This window comes from Callithrix jacchus, chromosome 8, assembly GCF_049354715.1.
Source record: "Callithrix jacchus isolate 240 chromosome 8, calJac240_pri, whole genome shotgun sequence".
Taxonomy (NCBI): Eukaryota; Metazoa; Chordata; class Mammalia; order Primates; family Cebidae; genus Callithrix; species Callithrix jacchus.
In genome coordinates this window covers 58,360,349-58,379,165 of record NC_133509.1, presented here as the reverse complement: position 1 = coordinate 58,379,165, position 18,817 = coordinate 58,360,349, and the positions used below count along the sequence as shown (strand labels likewise).

The 18,817-nt window shown below is 56.6% G+C and overlaps 1 protein-coding gene across 8 annotated transcripts; it reads right to left on the bottom strand.

Moving 5' to 3' along the window:
• Window positions 1-1,266: 1,266 nt before the first annotated feature.
• CARMIL3 (capping protein regulator and myosin 1 linker 3) lies at window positions 1,267-18,719 on the bottom strand. Of its 8 annotated transcripts, none has more exons than XM_009005794.5 (40): window positions 18,530-18,719; window positions 16,961-17,055; window positions 16,623-16,673; window positions 16,460-16,519; window positions 16,250-16,365; window positions 15,950-16,047; window positions 15,615-15,685; window positions 15,441-15,514; window positions 15,134-15,209; window positions 14,964-15,052; window positions 14,360-14,454; window positions 14,053-14,139; window positions 13,749-13,858; window positions 13,528-13,605; window positions 12,905-12,981; window positions 12,721-12,825; window positions 12,562-12,631; window positions 12,015-12,096; window positions 11,792-11,888; window positions 11,589-11,643; window positions 11,337-11,509; window positions 11,062-11,130; window positions 10,731-10,824; window positions 10,539-10,637; window positions 10,036-10,164; window positions 9,752-9,865; window positions 8,650-8,825; window positions 7,728-7,815; window positions 7,453-7,590; window positions 7,111-7,174; window positions 6,772-6,980; window positions 6,291-6,394; window positions 5,361-5,676; window positions 4,851-5,018; window positions 4,182-4,248; window positions 3,981-4,070; window positions 2,286-2,404; window positions 2,022-2,202; window positions 1,741-1,851; window positions 1,267-1,620 (listed from the first exon to the last, which is right to left on the bottom strand). In XM_009005794.5, exons 1-40 carry the CDS (start codon window positions 18,567-18,569, stop codon window positions 1,592-1,594), a joined length of 4,164 nt encoding a protein of 1,387 aa, XP_009004042.1. In that variant the 5' UTR covers window positions 18,570-18,719; the 3' UTR covers window positions 1,267-1,591. The 8 variants fall into 8 exon arrangements, with proteins under 8 accessions (XP_009004042.1, XP_017832498.1, XP_009004043.1 ...); XM_017977009.4 differs by having other exon boundaries at window positions 1,267-1,617; XM_009005795.5 differs by having other exon boundaries at window positions 4,890-5,018.
• Window positions 18,720-18,817: the final 98 nt, after the last annotated feature.

Genomic DNA, 18,817 nt, shown 5'->3' with positions numbered 1-18,817 from the left:
CCTCACGTACCTTACTGGACGTCATCGCTTTGAGAATGGTGTCCAGTTCCCTAGCCACCATTTTATAAGGAGACACAGGAAATGGACATAATTGCTTAAGGATACCCAACCTCATATCCTGGTCACATGAGAGCATGTGCTGAAGGACTGACTCCCAAGGCTTCTTCCCGGTGCCACAATGTACCCAACACCCCCTGAGATTCAACCCATATGGCCTTATCCTTGTGGGAGGGGCTGTGCCATGCACAGATCTTAAGGAAACAAAATAAGTAATTCCTGGTGAAATCAGTAAGGAAGGGAAGTAAGCAGTTGCCTGGGGAGCTGCAAACCACACGTGAAGACATTTGGGCACATTGTGGTCTGTGATGAGTATGCAAGAGCATTTACCTTCACCCTCTATCCCCTTAAGCTGTTCGTGTATTAATGCACCAGCCCTTTACTGAGCATCTCCCGGGTGTCAGGCACTGTGCCAGCTGCTGGGGCTACACGGGTGATTAAGACACAGCCTCTGCCCTTAGGGGAGGCAGATGTATATGGAACAGTGAGACAGAGATGGGATAAGCCAATACACCCCCAATGCAATAAAGTGTGACAAGTGCAATGTTATGGACCTGCTCAGGATACAGTGGGAGCTCATTAAGGGAGGGTGCAATATGGATGAGTGGGGAAGGCGTCAGGAAGGGCTTCACAGAGGAAGAGGCTTTTGAGTAGGGTCTTGAATAGTATTTGCTAGGACACCATGGGAGACAGCTACTTTAGTTGTTGACCTTCTCATGCCACAGAAACTTCTGTTCACCTTCAAGCCACTCTGTTATTGAGAATTCTGACTAGTGAGGGTGCCCCCAGGACGACACAACATCATATAATTCCATTAGTGTGCATGCACATGTACACACACACACACACACACACACACACACACACACTGCTCCTCAGTGTCCTTCTGGTACACCGGGGCTTCCAATCCCATTACACCTCCAAAAGCTGGACAGACACTGGTGCTGGTTTCTGTCCTTTTGGTTTCTTCTCCAGACGGCTCAGCCCTGACCCTGTGTATAACACTCACTTTGTGGTGGCTTGGAGACTTAGTCCCCTTCCCTTGGCAGTTACATTTTTTAATCCTGTTCCTCTCAGAACCCCAGGTCTATCCCTGGGGTTAGATGTTTCTCACTTTTCCCCACTGTGGCCAAGCTCTGAGGGTTTGTGGGAAGGAAGCAGATGGTGGAGGCTGTGAATGGGGAAGATAGCAGAGACTTGAGACAGGCAGTGATTTTGTTTTTTTATTCCATACAAGTGGGGAGAGAGTCCCTGGGGATAGAGGGACAGAGATCCGCCCTCCCGGGGGAGGAGACAGACCCCTACCCAGAAGCTCTCTGCAGAGAGAGGAACTGAGGCAGGTATTGAGAGCCTCTATCTCTCCAAGTGGCTCCCTCTCTTCTAGTCCCTGCCTCCAGCTCCCCCATGCCTGGTCCTGCCATCTTGCTCCTGTAGGACAAGGGCTGGCAGGGGGCCCTGGGGGGCTGTGGGTGGATAGGGGTCCGAGTCCTTGTGAGGCACATGTTGAGGGCTGAGGAGGGTGTTGTGGCAGCTGTCAGTCTGTTCCTGGCTCACTGGTTCCTGCTGGGGACAAATCCAGGAGTCCTGTTTCCTGGGCAGGGACAAGTGGCCACATGGCATTGGGGGTAGGGGGTTGTTGGACAGATAGGTGGGAAGGCGGAACTGCCCTCTCACCACCAGCACCTGTGGGGTCAGGGGGCCGTCTTCTATCAGGTTCCAGCTTGTCACAGGACTGTGCCCGCCGTGTCCTCTTGGGCTTCAGGGGGGCAGTCCGCCGGCCTGGATCAGGGGGCCCTGAAATAACAGTCAAAGCAGGCCTAGCACAGGAGTGGGGCTCAGGCTGGGATGCTCATCCAGGCTGTGAGTCCTGGTTGTCACTCATTCCATGCTCTGGAAGAGGACCTGACATGGGCAGCAAAGTCCTAGATGTGCCCCGAGCCCCCCACTCAGCCCGGGTGGCCGACCTTGGACTTCAGGCTCCTCTTGGTCTTGCTGTGAGCCCAGCCTTAGCCGGGGTTTGTTGACTGCTGGAGCTGCACCCCCAGCCTCAGCTTCCTCCCTGACCCCTGGCTCCTGGGGATGCCGGCGGCCCCTGGACACAGCCACTGGCTTGGGAGGCTGTGGAGCTAGGGGGGGGTCCTGTAGCTGGTGGAGGAAGGAAGATGCTGGCTCAGTTAGTCCCTTTGCCTCATCAAAGTGCCTCCCCTGCCCACCTTGTCGGCCCTCACCTTGGTATTCCTAGCTGGAACTGTCCTCTCTGGGCAGAGGGTCCCTTCCTTCTCCTCTTCCCCATCTTGGGAGGCTGGGCTGGGGCTCTGGCAGCTGTGGTTGGGGGCATTCTCTTCAGCTGGGGATGGGAGAGAGGAGAAGCTGCAGGAAAAGGCATTCTTGCATAGCCCTTCCCTGTCTCAATCCAGTGAAGCCCTGGAGGCCAGGACTTTCTCCCTCCAAGCCCACTTTCTCCTATGTCTCTGCCTTTCATGTGCCTTTCTATGCCCATGTTCCTTAGCCCTTGTTTCCCAGGATCATCCTGAGGCCATCACTTCTGGAAGGGACTCTGGCCTAGCTGTTCCTCTTGCAGAGAAGTGCCCGAGCCCTTTCCTCCTGGGGCAGAGCCAGGGCCCAGGGCTTGCTGGGTCCACTGGCATGGCTGCTCATCCAGGCTGCAGTGCCCTGGGGGCTCTGCCAAGGCTGCAGCCTGGCATTCCCAGAACTCTGTCTGAAAGTCTGATTTAGATGGAGAGGTGCCCTGGCACACTTGTCTCCTGCCCCTGTGGCCTTTACGCAATATGAGCCTGTGGGTCTGACACTGGAAAATGTGTCTATATGTGGATCTGTGAGGTGTGTGTGCAGTGGGGCTACTGACTATTGTGGTTTCCTTAATGAAAGATGGAGCCCTACTTTGGGTGCTTTAATTAGCCTGTGTGTGGGATGGAAAAAATCAGCCAAGATGCCTCCAGTCCTGGGTTGGCCTTGTAGGAGGAGGCAAGGGCATGGGCACTTCAAGTTTCAGGATGGCCTTGTTCTGCACTACAGGGGAGAGAGGGGCAGATGCAGAATGGGTGGGATGGGACAGTGGGGAGCATGTGGCCTGAGCCAGACCAGCCTGCTTAGCTCTTAGCTCTTTCTGGCCCTTATGCCCTAGGCTGGTGGTGGAAGTGGAAGAGGCTGAGGGGGTGTCTCCATCTATAGGGAGGTTTTGTCTATGTCAGGATTGCTGGAGGGTCGCAGCCCAGGCCTTTGACAAGTGAAATTGATGCTGAGCTGACAGTCTTTTCTTTAGTGGCTCCCTAAATGGAAGGTGCTCTGAAGCCAGCAGAAGGGAAGTGTCATGCCTGGGGTAATCCCCAGTCCCCTCCCTTTTATTCCTCCAGTCACAGAACCAGAAAGTAAATGATTTGTTTAAGATTGTGGAAGGCTGAGGAAGACTAATACCATAGGTTTCTGACCTCCGAGGCAGAGCTCTTGCCCATGTTTGGGGCACCTTTCTGGGTGAGCTGAGGGTGAGTTGATGAGTGACATCTAGAGGAGGCTGGGATGTGTGAGGTGGGCCTGGCATAGCTGATACTTGCTGGCAGTTTGACTTGCCCACCCTCTTCCCAGCAAGGTAGAGAGAGAAGCCTTCTCTACAGAGGGTACCACTGTGTTGATGGTGACCAGAGGCTGCAGCTGCCCTAGAGAATTCACCAGAGCCATCCTGCCTGCTAACACCGGAGAAGCCACTTTTGTTCTGTAGAAGCTTTGTTTGGATTGGGTTATCTCTTTTGGATGTAGCTTTTTACATATCCTTAAACATTTTCAGTGTGCTGACTTCACACTGCCCCACCTTGGCCATAAATTCTCCAGCACAGAAGCCATGGCTTCTGTTTCTTTGGATACACCCTGGGCTTTCAGTACTGCTGCCTGAAAGAGGCTTTCCATACCTATGTGCCACGTAGCCTCTGCTCGGCGCATGGCGCTGAAGCTTGGTTTGGTGCTTTGGGGTGGTGGAGGGGGCTTCCAGGCTCCAGGCCCTGGAGTAGAGAGAGGGGATGAGAAAGAGGGAAGGAGAAATGAATAAGGTAGATTAGGAGGGTCCCTGAGAAGAGGGGTCAAAGGAAGGGCTTGAATATGACCATTCTTACCTGCATCATCCGAAGAGCGCCGTTTCTGCCAGGTCTGGGTGCTGCCCTCCTGGTCTGGGCCTGGGCCCTGAAAGAACAGTGGATCAGGCCGTAAGAAAGTCTCCTCCATGGCAGGACTGCAGCTGACAAAGGGCTTCTGCTCTAGCATCTCCGTGTCATCCTCATGTCATTAGTCCCTAGACACTTAAACTGTTTCCCAAAGAGTGGCACGCATACCTCCCCAGGGGCACAAGAAATGCTTACACGAATAAGTATACTTCCATCTTTATAGTTACATGTTTATTTTATGTGTAGTAGAAAAAAACATGACTCATTCAAAAAGCCTGTGATTTTAAAGATGATAATGCCTAGGTCTAGCCTAAGTTAAAAAAAGGTGAGTTAATTTAAATAAAAATATTATGTAAGTAATAATTCAGGTAAAAATCAGTCACAAAGGTTATAGTCCAGTCAACATTGCTTGGGAAACAGAGCTCTAGAGCTATTTTTATAACTCATTTTACAGTAAAGAAGGAGAGGCTCCAAGAGGTTAAGTGACCAGTCCAGGATTCCACAGCAAGTATGTGGTGGGGGCTCTACAGCAGCTAACGTTTTCTAATTCCAAAGCATCTGCTTTCCCTACTGAGCCACCAGGGATGAGGGAATGGGGAGGAGAGGGTGGTGGACAGGTACCCTCAGGATCCACAGTTTGTTGTCCCAGGCTCCACTCACTTCTCTTTTTCCATCGAAGCTCCAACCCTTGGCTCTTTCCAACCCGGGAAGGGCGACACCATGAACCCTTGGCTGCTGTGCTGTCCCAGGGGCTGGGCCGTCCTCCCCTGGCTCTGACCCCTCAGTGCCCTAGAACAAGGTCTCTTATTAACAGTTCCTGGTGGAAGGGGGCTCCCCAGGCTGCAAGGGAGTTGTCAGGAGGACCCCTTCCTCACAGAGCCCCTAGCCATAGGGAAGCCCTGCTGAGACCCTCTAAAGAGTCCTTCCAATGCTTGCATTCACATACAGAACTCCCAGCATGCTCTTGGCTATGGTCTTAGTCCACTCTCAAGGAAAGGAGAATAGATATGACCAACATTCCCAAGAACCCCGGGTCCTAGCATTCCTCCATTAAACTTGGGGTGGGGTAGGAGACTGGGATATGTGTGGGGTAGGAAAAGGTGAAGACACAGCATCCCCTGCCTCACTTACCATCTTTCTGCGGAATGAAGGCCCCCGGCCCCCACCAAATCCAGGGAGGAGGCTGCTCTCCTCCTCTGGGCTCCAGCAGGGAGAGGAGTTATTGCTGAGGCTTGGGGGGTCTGGGCTGGGGGGGCTCTCCTGAGTTGGGGGAGGGGGTGGGGGTGGAGGGAGGAGGAGTCCAGTGGTGGGGGATCCTGGCCCCCTGTCCCCCTTGAAGCTCCGGGGCCGGCGAAAGTGAAACAGGCCCCGGCGCCTCTTCTTCTGAAGTGGAGGCAGTGGTGGCTCCGAGAGTCCTGGCCGCATGGTCCTCAGAGTCCGGGGGTAGCTGGTAGTTGGGGTAAGTTAGTGACAAATGCCAGATGCAAGCTCAATCCTGGGTTTGCTGAACCTGCTTTCCTTTCATCTGGTCTCTCCTGCTGCACTACAGCCCTTCCCACTTAGTTTTGAGGGGAGATGATGCCCTCGCCTTCCCTGTCCCATTGTAATCCTCCGGCAGCCTTTCCCCCAGACTGACTGTTTCTTCCCCGTCTCCCCTACCTCCCCCACATCTCCTCTCAGCTTCTCCAATGACCTGGTTCCTCATGGACAGACACTGGGCAGTCAGCTGGACAGTGCAGGGAGCACTACCCCCTGGACCTGTTGCCACTAATGGTATCCTGTCCCAGGGCTGCTGCCCCATGCCTCCCTCTCATCCCTACCTGCCCCTGACCCCACTGTGGTGGTTCACTCTGGCCCCATTCTTCCTAGCTGTCCTGAGAAGATGCAGAGGCCATGGAACCTAAGGGCTGGGTGGGGAAGGATGAGAATGTGGGGAAATGTCCCCCAGAGACTGGCTTTGGGCACCATTGTTATAGAGACTCCTACGGGAACTGGGAGGACACGGAGCCCTTCTAGGGCCTTGGGCCCTGCTGAAAATGGGAGTGTGTTTAGGCATCACACCTGGAACTTTCATCCATGACCCTTCGGCTGAAGAAGTCCTCCAGCCCCTCATCTAGGCGGGTGGCCATCCCATTCTCCTGACGAGTCCCAGGTGCTGACATCTGCTGGGAGGAAAGTCCTGTGGGACATCTCATCTAGGTCCGGAAGCCCCACCTCCCATCCACTCAGGGCATTCCCCTTTGGGCTTGGATATTTATGGAAATTTACACGTCAGTTCACCCGGTGTTTCCTAAGCTTGGTGTCTCTTGGTGTTCTTGGTGGCTCTATCTTTCACCAAAATAAGAATGGCACTGCCTGGCAGACAAAGATTTCTTATGTGTGACAAGGTCTAACTCCCATACAAACTGGATAATCTCTCATCTGTTCACTGGCATGCCTGGGCTCCTGCCTGTCTCTGGCATTTGGGTCCTAAAAGTAAAACCCCTGGCTCTGGCATCACACTACGTGAAGGTAATCATCTTGTGAGGCCTTAGGGACTCACGCTGGGCCGACTAGGTCCTGGAGGTGTGGTCCTGGGTGGGCGGGGCCTCCCTTGTGTTTGATGCCTTAGTTTGTAGCCATGAGTGGGCAGCTCAGATAGACCTTCCCAGGAGCCACTAGCTGTGGGCTGGCTGCCCCCAAGTCCTGAGAACCAGCCAGGGGGGATCCCCAGGTTCCCCAGTTGGCTTTCCATGTCCTGAGGGCTCCCACCTGCAAGGATAGCAGCATTAGAGGGACTAGCAGAGGAATGGGGAGAAATCAGGATGGGGAGACAGAGAAAAATTCAGGGGAAAGAGGGGCTATGGAAGGTGCCCAGGAGAACAGAGGCTGGGAGACTCACTGATGAAGGCAGATACCGGTCGGATCTTGCGGCAGCGTTTCTGCTTTTTGATGGCCATAGTGTCCTGCGGAAATGAAGACAAGTGGCAGGGCCAGGGATCACACCCAGAGCTACCCACTCCTCATAAAGCCTTCTCATTTGAATCCATTCTGCCCATCACTCCTCAGGGGGTTGAGCCATTGGGATGAAAGAAGAGATTGGGCTGGATTGGGGTTGGGGGCAGAAGGCCAGGCACAGTGAGGTGGCCAGGGGAGTCCAGAGCAGTAGAAGGGGACAGTGTTGTGCAGGTTCAAGGGCAAGGCCCAGGTTATTAAGGAGGGGAGCAAGGAGTGGGGGGCTCACAATGTTGGTCCCAAGTTCATCATCTGTGGTCTCCTCATGGTCATGGTTCCGGCCTCGGCCCCGGGAGGACAGATCCTGCCCTTGTCCTGGGCCCCCTGGTGGATCTGACAGCGTCCTTAGCTGGGTCAGATGCCGGGCCTGGGGAAGGGCAGGTATGAACAGGATTCCAAGGAAGCTGCCCACCTCCCAGAGCCTTGGGGGGAGGGTGATTAGGGAGACAGGCTGATGTGGGGTGGAGGGCATGCCCGAGCTAGGCCAGGCTGCAGAAGCCTTACCAGGCTCTTGTGGGAATGGTAGAGCTCTTGCAGGATCTCATCCACTATGGAATTGGTTAGGTAGGTGACGACTGAGAGCTTCACTTCACTGTGGGCACAGGTGCCGCTGCTCAGAACAGTAGCACCTAAGCCCCCGACATGGCCCCTGAGCCACTCCCTCCCTTAGAGCCTGAGAAAATGGCCAGCTGGCCTGGCCTGGTTGCCCATGGAGGGCATGTGGCTGCGAAAGGAGGCAGCCTAGGCTCAAGACACACTGTTCTCCATAAGCACACATCTAGTCCCACCCTGGAGCCCCCAGCCTGACTATGTGTGGGGACATAGGAATTAGAGAAGAAGGAACAAGGAGACCCTAGGTCAGACCCCTGGAGCCCCAGTGGAACACAGCAAGGTCACTGGGGTGCTGAGTAACTAAATCCTGCTAGTTGCTACTGTGAGGGTAGAAAAGACCCCTTCTTGAACCTGGCTGTTTCATGGGTATGTGTACAAGTTTTCCTTTGCTTTGGTGAGTGGTGGCACCCAGACCCATAATGAAAGAACTCTAGGGGCAATGAAAACTGGGAGGAAGACAGAGCTTCCATGAACCTAACTCAGGGTCCTTTCTTTGTCCACGCTTCCAAGGGAGCATTGGTGTATTTCTCATTCCTGGTGTATGTGTGTGAGTGTGTGTGTGTACACCTGTGTTTAGGAGCCACAGGTGGGGTTTAGGCACCACCTTGGCTCTTAAACCCCAGCTCACCACTTAGATTTCTAGGGCAAAGACCAGTCAGATCCTGAATAGCAAGGTTGCATTTGGTTAAAGATTGATCCTTGCAATGGAGATTGTGCCATTCATTATTCATCGCTGATAGCTCTCCAGTCCCAAGTCCCTAAGTGATCTGGGCCAAATCCAGCCCAGCCCCCAGCCCTGCCCTTTGCCTCTCACTCCAGCTTGTTCTGAATGTCCTGTCCCGCTTGCTCCAGTAGTGCCCCTCGGATGAAGTTCCGGGGTACAGTGACACGCTCTGCCACGTTGCTCAGCATCTTGTTGTGCCCCTCTGCCACCCGCATGGCCACAGGACATAACTCCTGTGTCAGGCTGACCATGGACTCCAGGATCACCTAGTATGGGGGAAAGGGAGGCCAGAGGCCCAAGGCGAGCAGGATCAGGGCTGGCACCACAGCAGAAGTGACTTTCTCTATTCCAGCCCCTCATGCTGAGACTGAGGATCCCACCTACAGTCACAAAACCATTAATGGCAGAGCCTTGGACACTCAGGCTTCCCCACTTTCTGGTCAGTGCTCCTTCCACCCTACCATATAGACAGGGGGAGTCAGTCCAAGGATCAAAACCCAGAGGGGAGCCAGGCACAGTGGCTCACGCCTGTAATCCCAGCACTTTGAGAGGCTGAGGTGGGTGGATTGCTTGAGGTCAGGAGTTCAAGACCAGTCTGGCCAACATGGTGAAACTCCATCTCTACTAAAAATACAATAGCCAGGCACTGTGGCATGAGCCTGTAATCCCAGCTACTTGGGACACTGAGGCAGGAGAATCGCTTGAAACCGGGAGGTAGAAGTTGCAGTGAGCTGAGATCGCACCACTGCACTCCAGCCTGGACGACAGAGTGAGACTGTCTCAAAAAAAAAAAAAAAAAAAAAAAGAAATATCCAAAGGGTGGCAGTCAGAGTTCAGGGACAAAGCTAGCAGAAAAAAATCCCTGCGTGCCTGTAATCCCAGCTACTCAGGAGGCTGAGGCAGGAGAATTGCCTGAACCCAGGAGGCGGAGGTTGCGGTGAGCCGAGATCGTGCCATTGCACTTCAGCCTGGGTAACAAGGGGAGAAACTCTGTCTCAAAAAAAAAAAAAAAAAAAAATCCCAAGCTCATATTGCAGCAATGCCTTGGCACAGTGGGACTGTGGGTGGTCTCGACTCTGTGCCTGTCTTCCTGGCCCTCCAGCAGTCTCCCCAGTTTGACTTCAGCTCTTAGCTTAGGACCTCAGTCAACACTGGGCTCCCACTATGGCTTCCTCCTTCCTCCAGGACTTGCCTGCAGTTCCTTGTCCACAGCTTTGGACACCTCACTTGCTACTGATTCCAGCCTCTGCCGCACAGGCCCATCATTGGCCAGCACGTGGCCCAGCTCATAGAGACTGGGAAACAGCTGGAGAAGGAAGGGGTTATAATTAGCAGGCCAGAACCAGGCCTTGCTGGGTCTCTGGGGGGCCTAGGCTAGGAAGGCAGATGCACAGGGTAGGGCTGGCATGGCTTAGCATGGTCGGCCTTCTTGGGTTCTCTAGACTGTGGGGGAAGGGTGGGCTGTGGAGGGCTCACCGCCCGGGAGTTCTTGGCATCCTTGATGAGGTCCCGAGCGTAGAGTAGCTCATCCTGCACGGGCTCTAGGGGGCACAGCCTCAGGGCCCGAACCTCCTCCTGCACTCGTCCACACAGCCGCTGCAGCATCTGGAGCACAGTGGCAGGGGTGTCAAGGGGAACCCTGCTTCCACATCTTCGCAGGTGGGACCCCTTAGGTGGTGCTACTGGTGCTGGCACCGACAGTGGTGGAGATGATGTGTCTGGCTGGCCTGTCTCTTGCTATGGCCTTCTTGAACGCCCAGGTGAGCTCCTGGAGTCCTGTGCACTCCTGTGTTCGCCCACATATATTTGAAACGCATATCCTGCATGTCCTCTCTTTATGCTTCCCCACATGCTCAGTCCAGTGATAAGGACCACCATGCAGTGCCTCTTCATGCTCCCCTACTCAATTTTCTCTCACATCACACCTGTGCCCTGCATGCCCCAGGTGTGCCCCCTGTGTCCCAGAGGGAAACGTTTACTTGCTCGGCGCTGCTGGTCACCAGGCCCTGCTGCAGCCTGAAGGCGTGCTCCTGGGGGCATGTCTGGGAGTGGTTGTTCCTCACTAAGCACCATTGGATCTGGAGATGATGGGGGTGGTGGGTCAGGGCCTAGGGATGTGGGCTGCCCGCTGCCCCTTGCTGTCCCACCCTGCTTAGGACAGCATCCTGCACCTTCTGCCAGACGTCCTCGGTGCGCTCAGGGGCGCTGCGGTAGGCTTGGGAGATGTCACTCACGGGGAAGGACATGAAGCGCAACGTGTGGTTGCTGTGAGACACAGGGGCACAGCTGGGTGGGAACAGGTGGGGATGGGAGGCCCCCGCCTCCGCTGTTGGTGAGCCACCCTCCAGCCCCCTTGCTCATCATTTCTCTCTTTCATGGCCCTTCCTAAAATTTCTGTGCAAATAGGCCAAAGGGGCTGGGGTGGGGCAAGGGTTGCTCAGGCCTGGTCCAGGCACAGGGAGGCTGGGGACTTGGATCAGGGCAGGACCATGGTCTACTCACCTCTCCAGGGCCCTTGCGATGTCCAGGAAGCCCAGGGCAGATGTATTGTTCCGATCCCATAGGATAGTTCTGGGGGCAGGGTAAGCACCAGTTTGGCCCCCCTCCCCCTGGGTCCCTACTAGGGGCCAGGGACATAATCCTTTTGGTCAGAGATGGTTCTGGGGCTGGGGGTCTTCTGGAAGCTGGGGTCCAGAGCATCAAGGCAAGCAGGGAGATTGTGTATGTATAGGGAGGGGCTGGGGCTCCAGGTCAGGGAGTCCCAGTGTGGGCCCCACCTGAGGGAGGAGTTTATCTGCAGGGCCTTAGACAGCATCTTGGCCCCGATGTCCTCCATGCCATTGCCGCTCAGATCCACCTTGGCCAGGCAGGTGTTGCTGCCCAGGGCATTGATGAGGATGCTGGTGCGAAGCTTCAGCCGGGAGTCTGCCACTGACAGGGACTGCAGGGACTGTGTGGGCAAAGTGGGGTTGGGCCCAGTCCCAGAAGCCTCCTCCAGCTGCAGGTCCCTCCCAGGCCCAGGCACTTACACAGTCCTCTTCCTGGATCAGCTGCACCAGCTTGTGGAGGATCTCCTCCAGGGTCCTGCAGGGAGGCGGAGCTCAGAGTAGGAGGGGAGGGGCTGGGGTCATGCTATTGGAGGAGGAGAGAGGTGGCCAGAGGTAATGTGGTGAGCCAAGAGGATGGGTGAATGATGGGACGAGGGTCTGTGGGCATGGAAAGGGGGCCTCACTTGGCCTTGACATTGAAGTTCTTGCCCAGAAACAGGTGCTTGAGGGACTTGTTCTTGCCAAGTGCGGGCACCAGTGTCAGGAGGTCTGAGTCGAACCCTGGTAAGCAGACGGGAGAGGCCTGGCCTTGAGGCCTGAGGCTGACTGGTCCCTTCAGGGCTGCTTCTGCATGCCCCAGTCCCCTGTTCTCTTCTGGCTTCAGGGAAGGGAGGCACTGCTACTCACCATTGTCTGATAGATCCAGGCTGCCTACACAGGTGACAGCTCCCAGTTGTTCCTGCAACGCTTGGGCTCCCGCTGAGCGGAGCTGCAGGGACAAGGTGAGGTGGAGAAGGCAGGGATTGGGGTGGGGGATATGGTACCTTTAATACTTAAAGATCAGAGATGTCACACCAGGACTCAAGGTCATGCCAGGATCTGGGTATAAGATCAGGGAGGCTCTTTCCCTACACCAGATCCTTCCCTAGGGCTCACTTCCCTCCCTTTGGACAGAAAGGCTGCTATTCCTGAAACAGCTTGCTCCTGCCCTCTGGTGGAAAAGTCTGGTATCTCCCACCCCAAAGCTTGAAGGACTGAGATACTAGAAACTGAAAATGAATGGCCTCTGGAAAACAGGGCCACACCCCAGACTGACAGGGGAACATAGTGGTGTGGCCAGGTCAGGGGGTTGCAGAGGGTCAGCACAGAGACTAGATGGGCCATGGTTTGACTTAGGTCCGAGAAATGCACATGGGTGGGGGGCAGGCAGAGGGGCTGGGGACTGGGGGCTCACCTCACAGCTGCTGAGATCCAGGTGCAGGTCACTGAGGTGACTGTTGAGGGAGAGGCCCTGAAGCAGCGCCCTGTGGGGGAAGGTCAGCAGGCCCTCCTTTACCCCTCCCTGCTCCCTGTGGCTCCCTTGGATGCCCCCCCAACCCTGCACCCACCCGACCTGAGGGCCTCCAGGGGCAGCTTCGTGGCTGACAGGTTGACGTGGCTCAGTGTGTAGGCACTGCTGAAGAACTGCTTGAAGGCCGGTGGGGCCTCTCGACTCTTCCTGTGGAGAGACCCCTGGAGTCAGCAAGGGAGGGGGTTGGCCATGGCTTGCCCTGTCCTCCCTTCCCCCTCCTTCCCACCTGTGGGAGCAGCTGTTGCGAGCCAGGTTGAGGTAGGTGAGGTGGGAGCAGCAGCCGTGGAGCAGGGCACCAAGAAGCTGTGGGGGAGACGTGGTGGGTCTCAGGGGAGCTGGAAGGGGTCGGGGAGCGGCAGGAAAGGACTCCTCTTCCCTCCCCATTGAGGTTTCTGGCTCTTCACTTTCTGGTTGGCCTGTGTGAGGTCCACTGTTGATGCCCACTCAGATTCTTGAAGCCTCTGTTTTCTCCCCTGTGGAATGTGGGGCTACTCCCTGTCTGGCTTCCAGGGGCATGGAGCTGCTCACAGGCAGTGGATGTGTAAAGCCAGGGCCACCATTGACTCCTAAGACAGCTTGTTCAAGTTAGGAAAAGCATCCATTCCCCCAGGACACACTCCTGCGCCAGGGCACACAGCTGGGGAATGGAGCAACGGCTGGCCTTTAGGCACAGCCAGCACATAAAGTGCTACATTGTATGAACTACGGACATTACTTTATACTTCAGCTGAACCTGAAGTCATCCAGACAGCTCTGCCCACCTGTGTACTCAGGGATGGGGTATGAGACAGAGACCCACCGTGGTCTCCCCAAATCACCTTGGATGGGATTCCCGCACCAACTTCTCACCAAATCTATGGCGCAGTCAGTCCCTGACAGGTCCAGGTGCACCAGGGCATTGGGTTGGGCCAGAAAACTGTAGAGGGCCTAGAGCAGGAAGGATAGAGGAGCTGCAGGGGAAGGGATGATAGAGTCTCGCCACCCCCGGGGATTCTGGGGCAGAAGGCCTCCCAGCTCCTGAAGCTTGAGCATGCTTCCTCTAGGGGGCTGAGGCTGTACCGAGGACTCACATTGGCCTCGTCCGTGGCGAGGAGCCCAGGGTTCTTGCTCAGGTCCAGGTATCGAAGGGAGCTGGCAAAGGCTGGGTTGGCACCAAAGGTCTGGCCGAGTGCCTGGAGCCCTGAGCACAGCGGGCACTGGGCTGGGTTGGCCCCCAGCCCCACCTTTTCCCCTCAGTACATAACTCTTTCCCACTCCCCAAACATGGCTCCTTTTCACTCCTCCGTCCCTGAGGTGGTGTGTGAGTGTGTGGGTGTACCTCTGGAGCTCAAAACCCCAGGTAGGGTCAGAGGTCAGGGGTCCTGGCGCAAGTACCTCGAGGGGAAATGGCAGTCTTGACCAGGCACAGTTTGGTGAGGCCAGTGGGGAAGCAGAGGAGCTGCTGGCTCAGACTGAGGAATCCTGGGGAGTGGAGAGAGAAACGGGCCCAGTGAGAGGCAGGGCCATGGGCGCAGGTGGCACAAAGTCAGGTTGGGGGCTCAAGTAGGGTACAGGCCTGGGGACAGGGATGGAGGTGTCAGGGCAGGGGGCGCTGGAGAGCCCCTGTTCAGACCAGGTTGGGCTTTGGGCTAGGACAGTGGTCTGCATTGTAATGGGGACAGGATTCAGGGCTGGGGCTCACCCTTGTCCTCGATGGGGTTGTGGGACAGAGTGAGGGCATGCAGCACACAGCTCCCGTTCTCCCCAAACACCCCGGCCAGCTTCTGGACAAAGTCCCTTCAGGGAAGGGGAGGAAGGATTTGTCCTGAGCTGAGCCCCATGTCCCAGCCCTTGGGCTTCCCCTCCTCCTCTACCTGCCTGCCTGGCTGGGGCTGCAATGGTCAGAGGCCCCCACAACAGGGGAACAGCTCAGGGCCTGCCAGGGAGCTTGTCACCACTCCGGAGTACCTGGGGGCATTCCACACCTTAGGAAGTTGTGCTGAGACAAAGGTCAGCTTCGGGTTCTCAAGACTGGAGCAGCCCACCCTGCTTGGTAGTTAATGGAAAAAGAGGATGGGGCATGGAACACCCTGGGGAAAGGCCATGGAGCTGGGGGTCAGAGGCCTGGGTCTGAGTCCTAGCTTGACCTCCGACTTGCTTTGTGCCCTCTTTTGGCCTTGGTCTCCTCTTCTGTAAAGAGAGGCACTGGATAAGACAGTCCAGAGGCCTATATCATACTCTGAGGTTCTGGGACCCTAAAACTATATCAAGGACACACTACTGCCCAAGGAGGAGGCTGGCCTCACGTCTTAAGCCCGGCGTTGTCCAGAACCAGCTCTTCGAGGCTCCCCGACTTGCTCAGCGTGTGTAGCACCTGTTCTAGCACTTCAGAGCCCTGAGAACAGAGGGGGTCTTGCGATCAGGGGCCAAAAGGGGCACTGCTCCTCCCACCTCGCCAGTCCCTCCTAGTTCCTACCAGCCGCAAGTCCTTGCAGTAGAGTTTGGTGAACCACTGATTGTAGGCTAGGGCTGCTACCATTAGGGCCAAGTCTCTGTGGGGATATGGAAGGGGCAGAAAAGTAGTGAGCAGATAGCTGGGTCAGAAAAGAAGAGACCAAGGATGGGGTGGTTGGGCTGGGGAAGGCCTAGATGGTTAGATGGGGATGGGATGGAGTTGGAGAAATAGAGCTGGGGCTGTGGGACCAGAAGGGAGCTCCTGGGAAAGGCTGGGATTGGGCTGAAGCTAGGAATTTGAGGGTAGAGTCTCTGCCCCATCTGCTTACCGGCTCTCCAAGTGGCTGAAATCCAAAAGATTGAACTCCCGGTTATCTTCAGCATGGTAGATGGTGTCCACATCCTTGGAGAGGTGGAACTGGCTCACACCTGTTCCCCACTTCCTCCTTGGCCCCCTCCCTCCAGGCCCCACCTGTCCCCTACGGGGCCCCTGCCCAACGTACCCATTGAACCTCCTCACGGCAGTGTAGCCCATTGTAGTCACACAGAGCAGCATAGGTCTCAGAGAAGCCACCTGTGGGGCAGGAGATAGGCTGGCTCCATGAAGGTAAGGAGATGGGGAATAGGCTTGGGGTTCAAGAACAGTCAAGGTCACTTTATGGGCCAGTGCTCTTTGTTTTTGTTATGCCATGAACTTCCTTAGGTCTGGGAGCTACGGAGTCCTCAGGGCAGGCAAAGCTCCTCCTCGCCTGCCCAGGCAACACTCCATGCACAAAGGGCTCCGGACATGGGGCAAGATGGTTTAGGGCCTACTTTCCTCACATCTGCCCCTGCTCACCACAGACACTGTGGGTGGTAGATGTTGAAGTCTCAGAGTTGGGGGATGTGTCTCGGGGCCCCTCTGGGGTGTCTGCATTTCCACGCCGGATCAAACACCTGGAAAAGAAACAAGTCATCCCAGAGAGGGCTGGAAAGAGGCTCTTAATTCTCGCATTACAGCTCCTGCATCCCAGGAAAAAGCAGGAGTGGGGACATGAGAGCTCTCCTTCTCCTCGGCCCTGGTCCAGGGGAAGGAGGAAGGGAAGGAGAAGTCTCCCTCTCATCTAATCCCTTAAGTGACCCCTCGTTTGCCACTCACCCAGGGCCAGGGCAGACCTTGGACAGGGCAGAGCTCACATGTCGCGTCACCTGGTCCACACTTTCAGCTGATGGCAGCCGCATGCTCACCGTGCCACGCTCTGTCTCCACCAGGATCTGGGGGAGAGGAAGTTTCAGAGCCTCAGACTCCCTCCTCTCTGCTCCCTCCTCTGGCTGGCCCAGTAGTGGGGCCCAGAGCCCTGGTACTCACCTGGTTCTGACTGAGCGTGTTGAAGGCACGGATCTCCAGGACATTGAAGGAGCTCTCCACCTAGGAGGGATGGAGATGCTCAGCTCCTGGTAAGGACCGGGATTGCCAGGCTTGGGAGGTAGGGAGCATGCCAGGTGCTCTGCTGCTCCTCAGCCCAACTCACCTTGGCTGGGACTTTGAGGGGGAAGAGGTGGAGGCGCCAGGAGGTCAGGGCCTGTAGAGAGGAAAATAATATCAGCAACTCGTGGTGGCTGCTGGGCCTTGGTGCTTCTGCCCTCCTTAAGCCCTTCATCTCTGCTCTTGGAGTACCCCCCAAGCTGATGCCCTATCCTAGACTTCTTCTGGACATCAACCCAGTCCAGCTCTGCTTCCTCCCCCCAGGTTTCATCTCTTCAGTGACCACCCACTTCTGTCTCCTCTGCCCTACCAGCTCCCTGCCCTCTACTGGCCAGCTGCCCTCACCAGCCATCTCCTCACTCCCCACATGCCCAGTGCCCTCACCAGCACTCGGTCCTCAAACTTCTTGGGCTTTGTTTCCAACTTCACACGATGTTGTTGGAGCACAGCCCCTTGGCTCAGGCACCTCCGGATGCTGTCTGCGGGTGGGTGGGGGCCTGCTCAGAGCTTCCTCTTACCCTGGCCACCCCCACCTCCCAGGGCTCTCCAGATAGAGGCAGAGTCAGGGTCAAATGGGAAGAGAGTGAAACAGAGAGACAAAGAAAGGATAGGGACAGAGGCCTTTCCTTCTTGGTTGACTTTTCATACTCTCTCTTTGGGAGTAGGGTGTGGAGAAAACTCTGGCTCCTGATATCCCTGAGTCAGGGGACAGTTGCTGACTGTCTGTGGGAGGGTGTGTCTTACACTTCTGAGGCTGTGAAGAATTTTTCCAACCCATGCACTACAACAGCCATTGACACATACACAGTGAGTCAGTGTGTGGGGGTGTGGGGTATCCCTTTGACTATATTCTAGGTGGTCTGGGTGTGAGTGTCTGTCTTTACTATGAGTGTGCATGCCTCCTGGAGATGTCAGGGAGCCTGAGTGTGGCATTGGTGGGGACAGGTAAGTGTGGATGAGTATGCTGTGGAAAGGGCACAGAGCCAGACAGTTCTTCTGTGTGTGTGTTGGGCAGGGAGAGGAATTAATGTTTAAATGAGCCCCATACCCATCTGCTGGCTGAGCCACCCAGATATAGTGTGTGTTTGTGTATGTGTGCACACATGTGCTGGGGTGTCGTCTCTGTGAAGAGGTGTTTACACACATATCATGATTGTGCTGTGTGTGTGTGCAGGTGTGGGAGATCACCACAGTGCAGCATGCCTCTGAGTATCCATGAGCATCCTGAGCTCTGCGTGGGCTAGCCTGTGCTCCTGTCTCTGGGGGTCAGGGTTCTGGCAATGCTGGGTGGTTCTGAGAGCCATGCAAACGGGAGAGGCCTTGACGTGTGGGTGGTGGGTAGCAAGAAGGGGGTAGACTGGGACAGGGGCTGTGGGAGGCGAGCCGCAGAGACTCTCCTGCTCTTGGTGTTAGCTCCGATCCAGGGCCTCTTCCCTGACCCCCTTCTTTGCCCCACTGGCCCGGGTGCTGCCCAGAGCCTAAGGGGCCCTTCAGGGCCAGTTCCGGGGCGGGGCCGGGAGGAGGAGGGTGTTAAGCCACGCAGTGGTCAGGACCAGGGGCAGCTCCCATCACCGGGTGGGGCGGGCCTGGCCCCGCCCGGCAGGGGAAGCGGGGACTCGCTGGAGGGGAGACTGGACGCTTCGCCGAGGGTGGGTCAGGAACGCCAAGAGTCAGTCCCAGGGAGCGCCAGGGAACTGCACCTGTCACTGAAGGGCGGGACGGGTGGCTCCGGGACAGGAAGGTCCTGACCCGGTGAGGCAAGGCGGGTAGCGGAGGATACTCCGGGGACAGCGATGCCCGGACTGGGATTCAGGGGCTGCCTTGGAGCCGGGGTGCATGGGGTGGGGTGGGTAGGGGGGTGAGGCACCAGGCTGGGGTGCACCGCGGGGAGGAACGCGCTGGGTCTGGGATGCTCCCGGACAGGGCGTCCCAGAGACCGAGGCAGCCTCGTACCTTGCAACTCGCGGGTGAGCTCCACGCTGCCCTTGGCCATGGCGGCCGCTGCTAATGAGGCTGCTGCAGAGGAGCCGCCGCCGCCGCCGCCGCCGCCGCGGGGAAGCCGCGGCACATGCTAGACCCGGCTTCGGCAGGGCCCGGGAGCTGAGCGCTGCGGCAGCGGCCAAGCCCGCTCCAGTCAGGGGAGGCTGCGTGAGCGCTCCTCCCCCCGCCTCGGAGCGCTGGCTCCCCCGCCCCGCCCGTAGAGCTACCAGACTGAGCATGCGCGCCGCGCTGCCAAGCCGC

Excerpts from the sequence above, each read along its gene's own strand:
- CARMIL3 (XM_009005794.5), bottom strand. The coding sequence starts at position 18,569 with ATGGCCAAGGGCAGCGTGGAGCTCACCCGCGAGTTGCAAG. Across the intron at positions 10,825-11,061 it reads ATCGCAAGGGCCCTGGAGAG|CAACCACACGTTGCGCTTCA; the intron begins GTGAGTAGACCA and ends TGTGTCTCACAG. Across the intron at positions 9,866-10,035 it reads ATGCCAAGAACTCCCGGGCG|CTGTTTCCCAGTCTCTATGA; the intron begins GTGAGCCCTCCA and ends TTCCTTCTCCAG.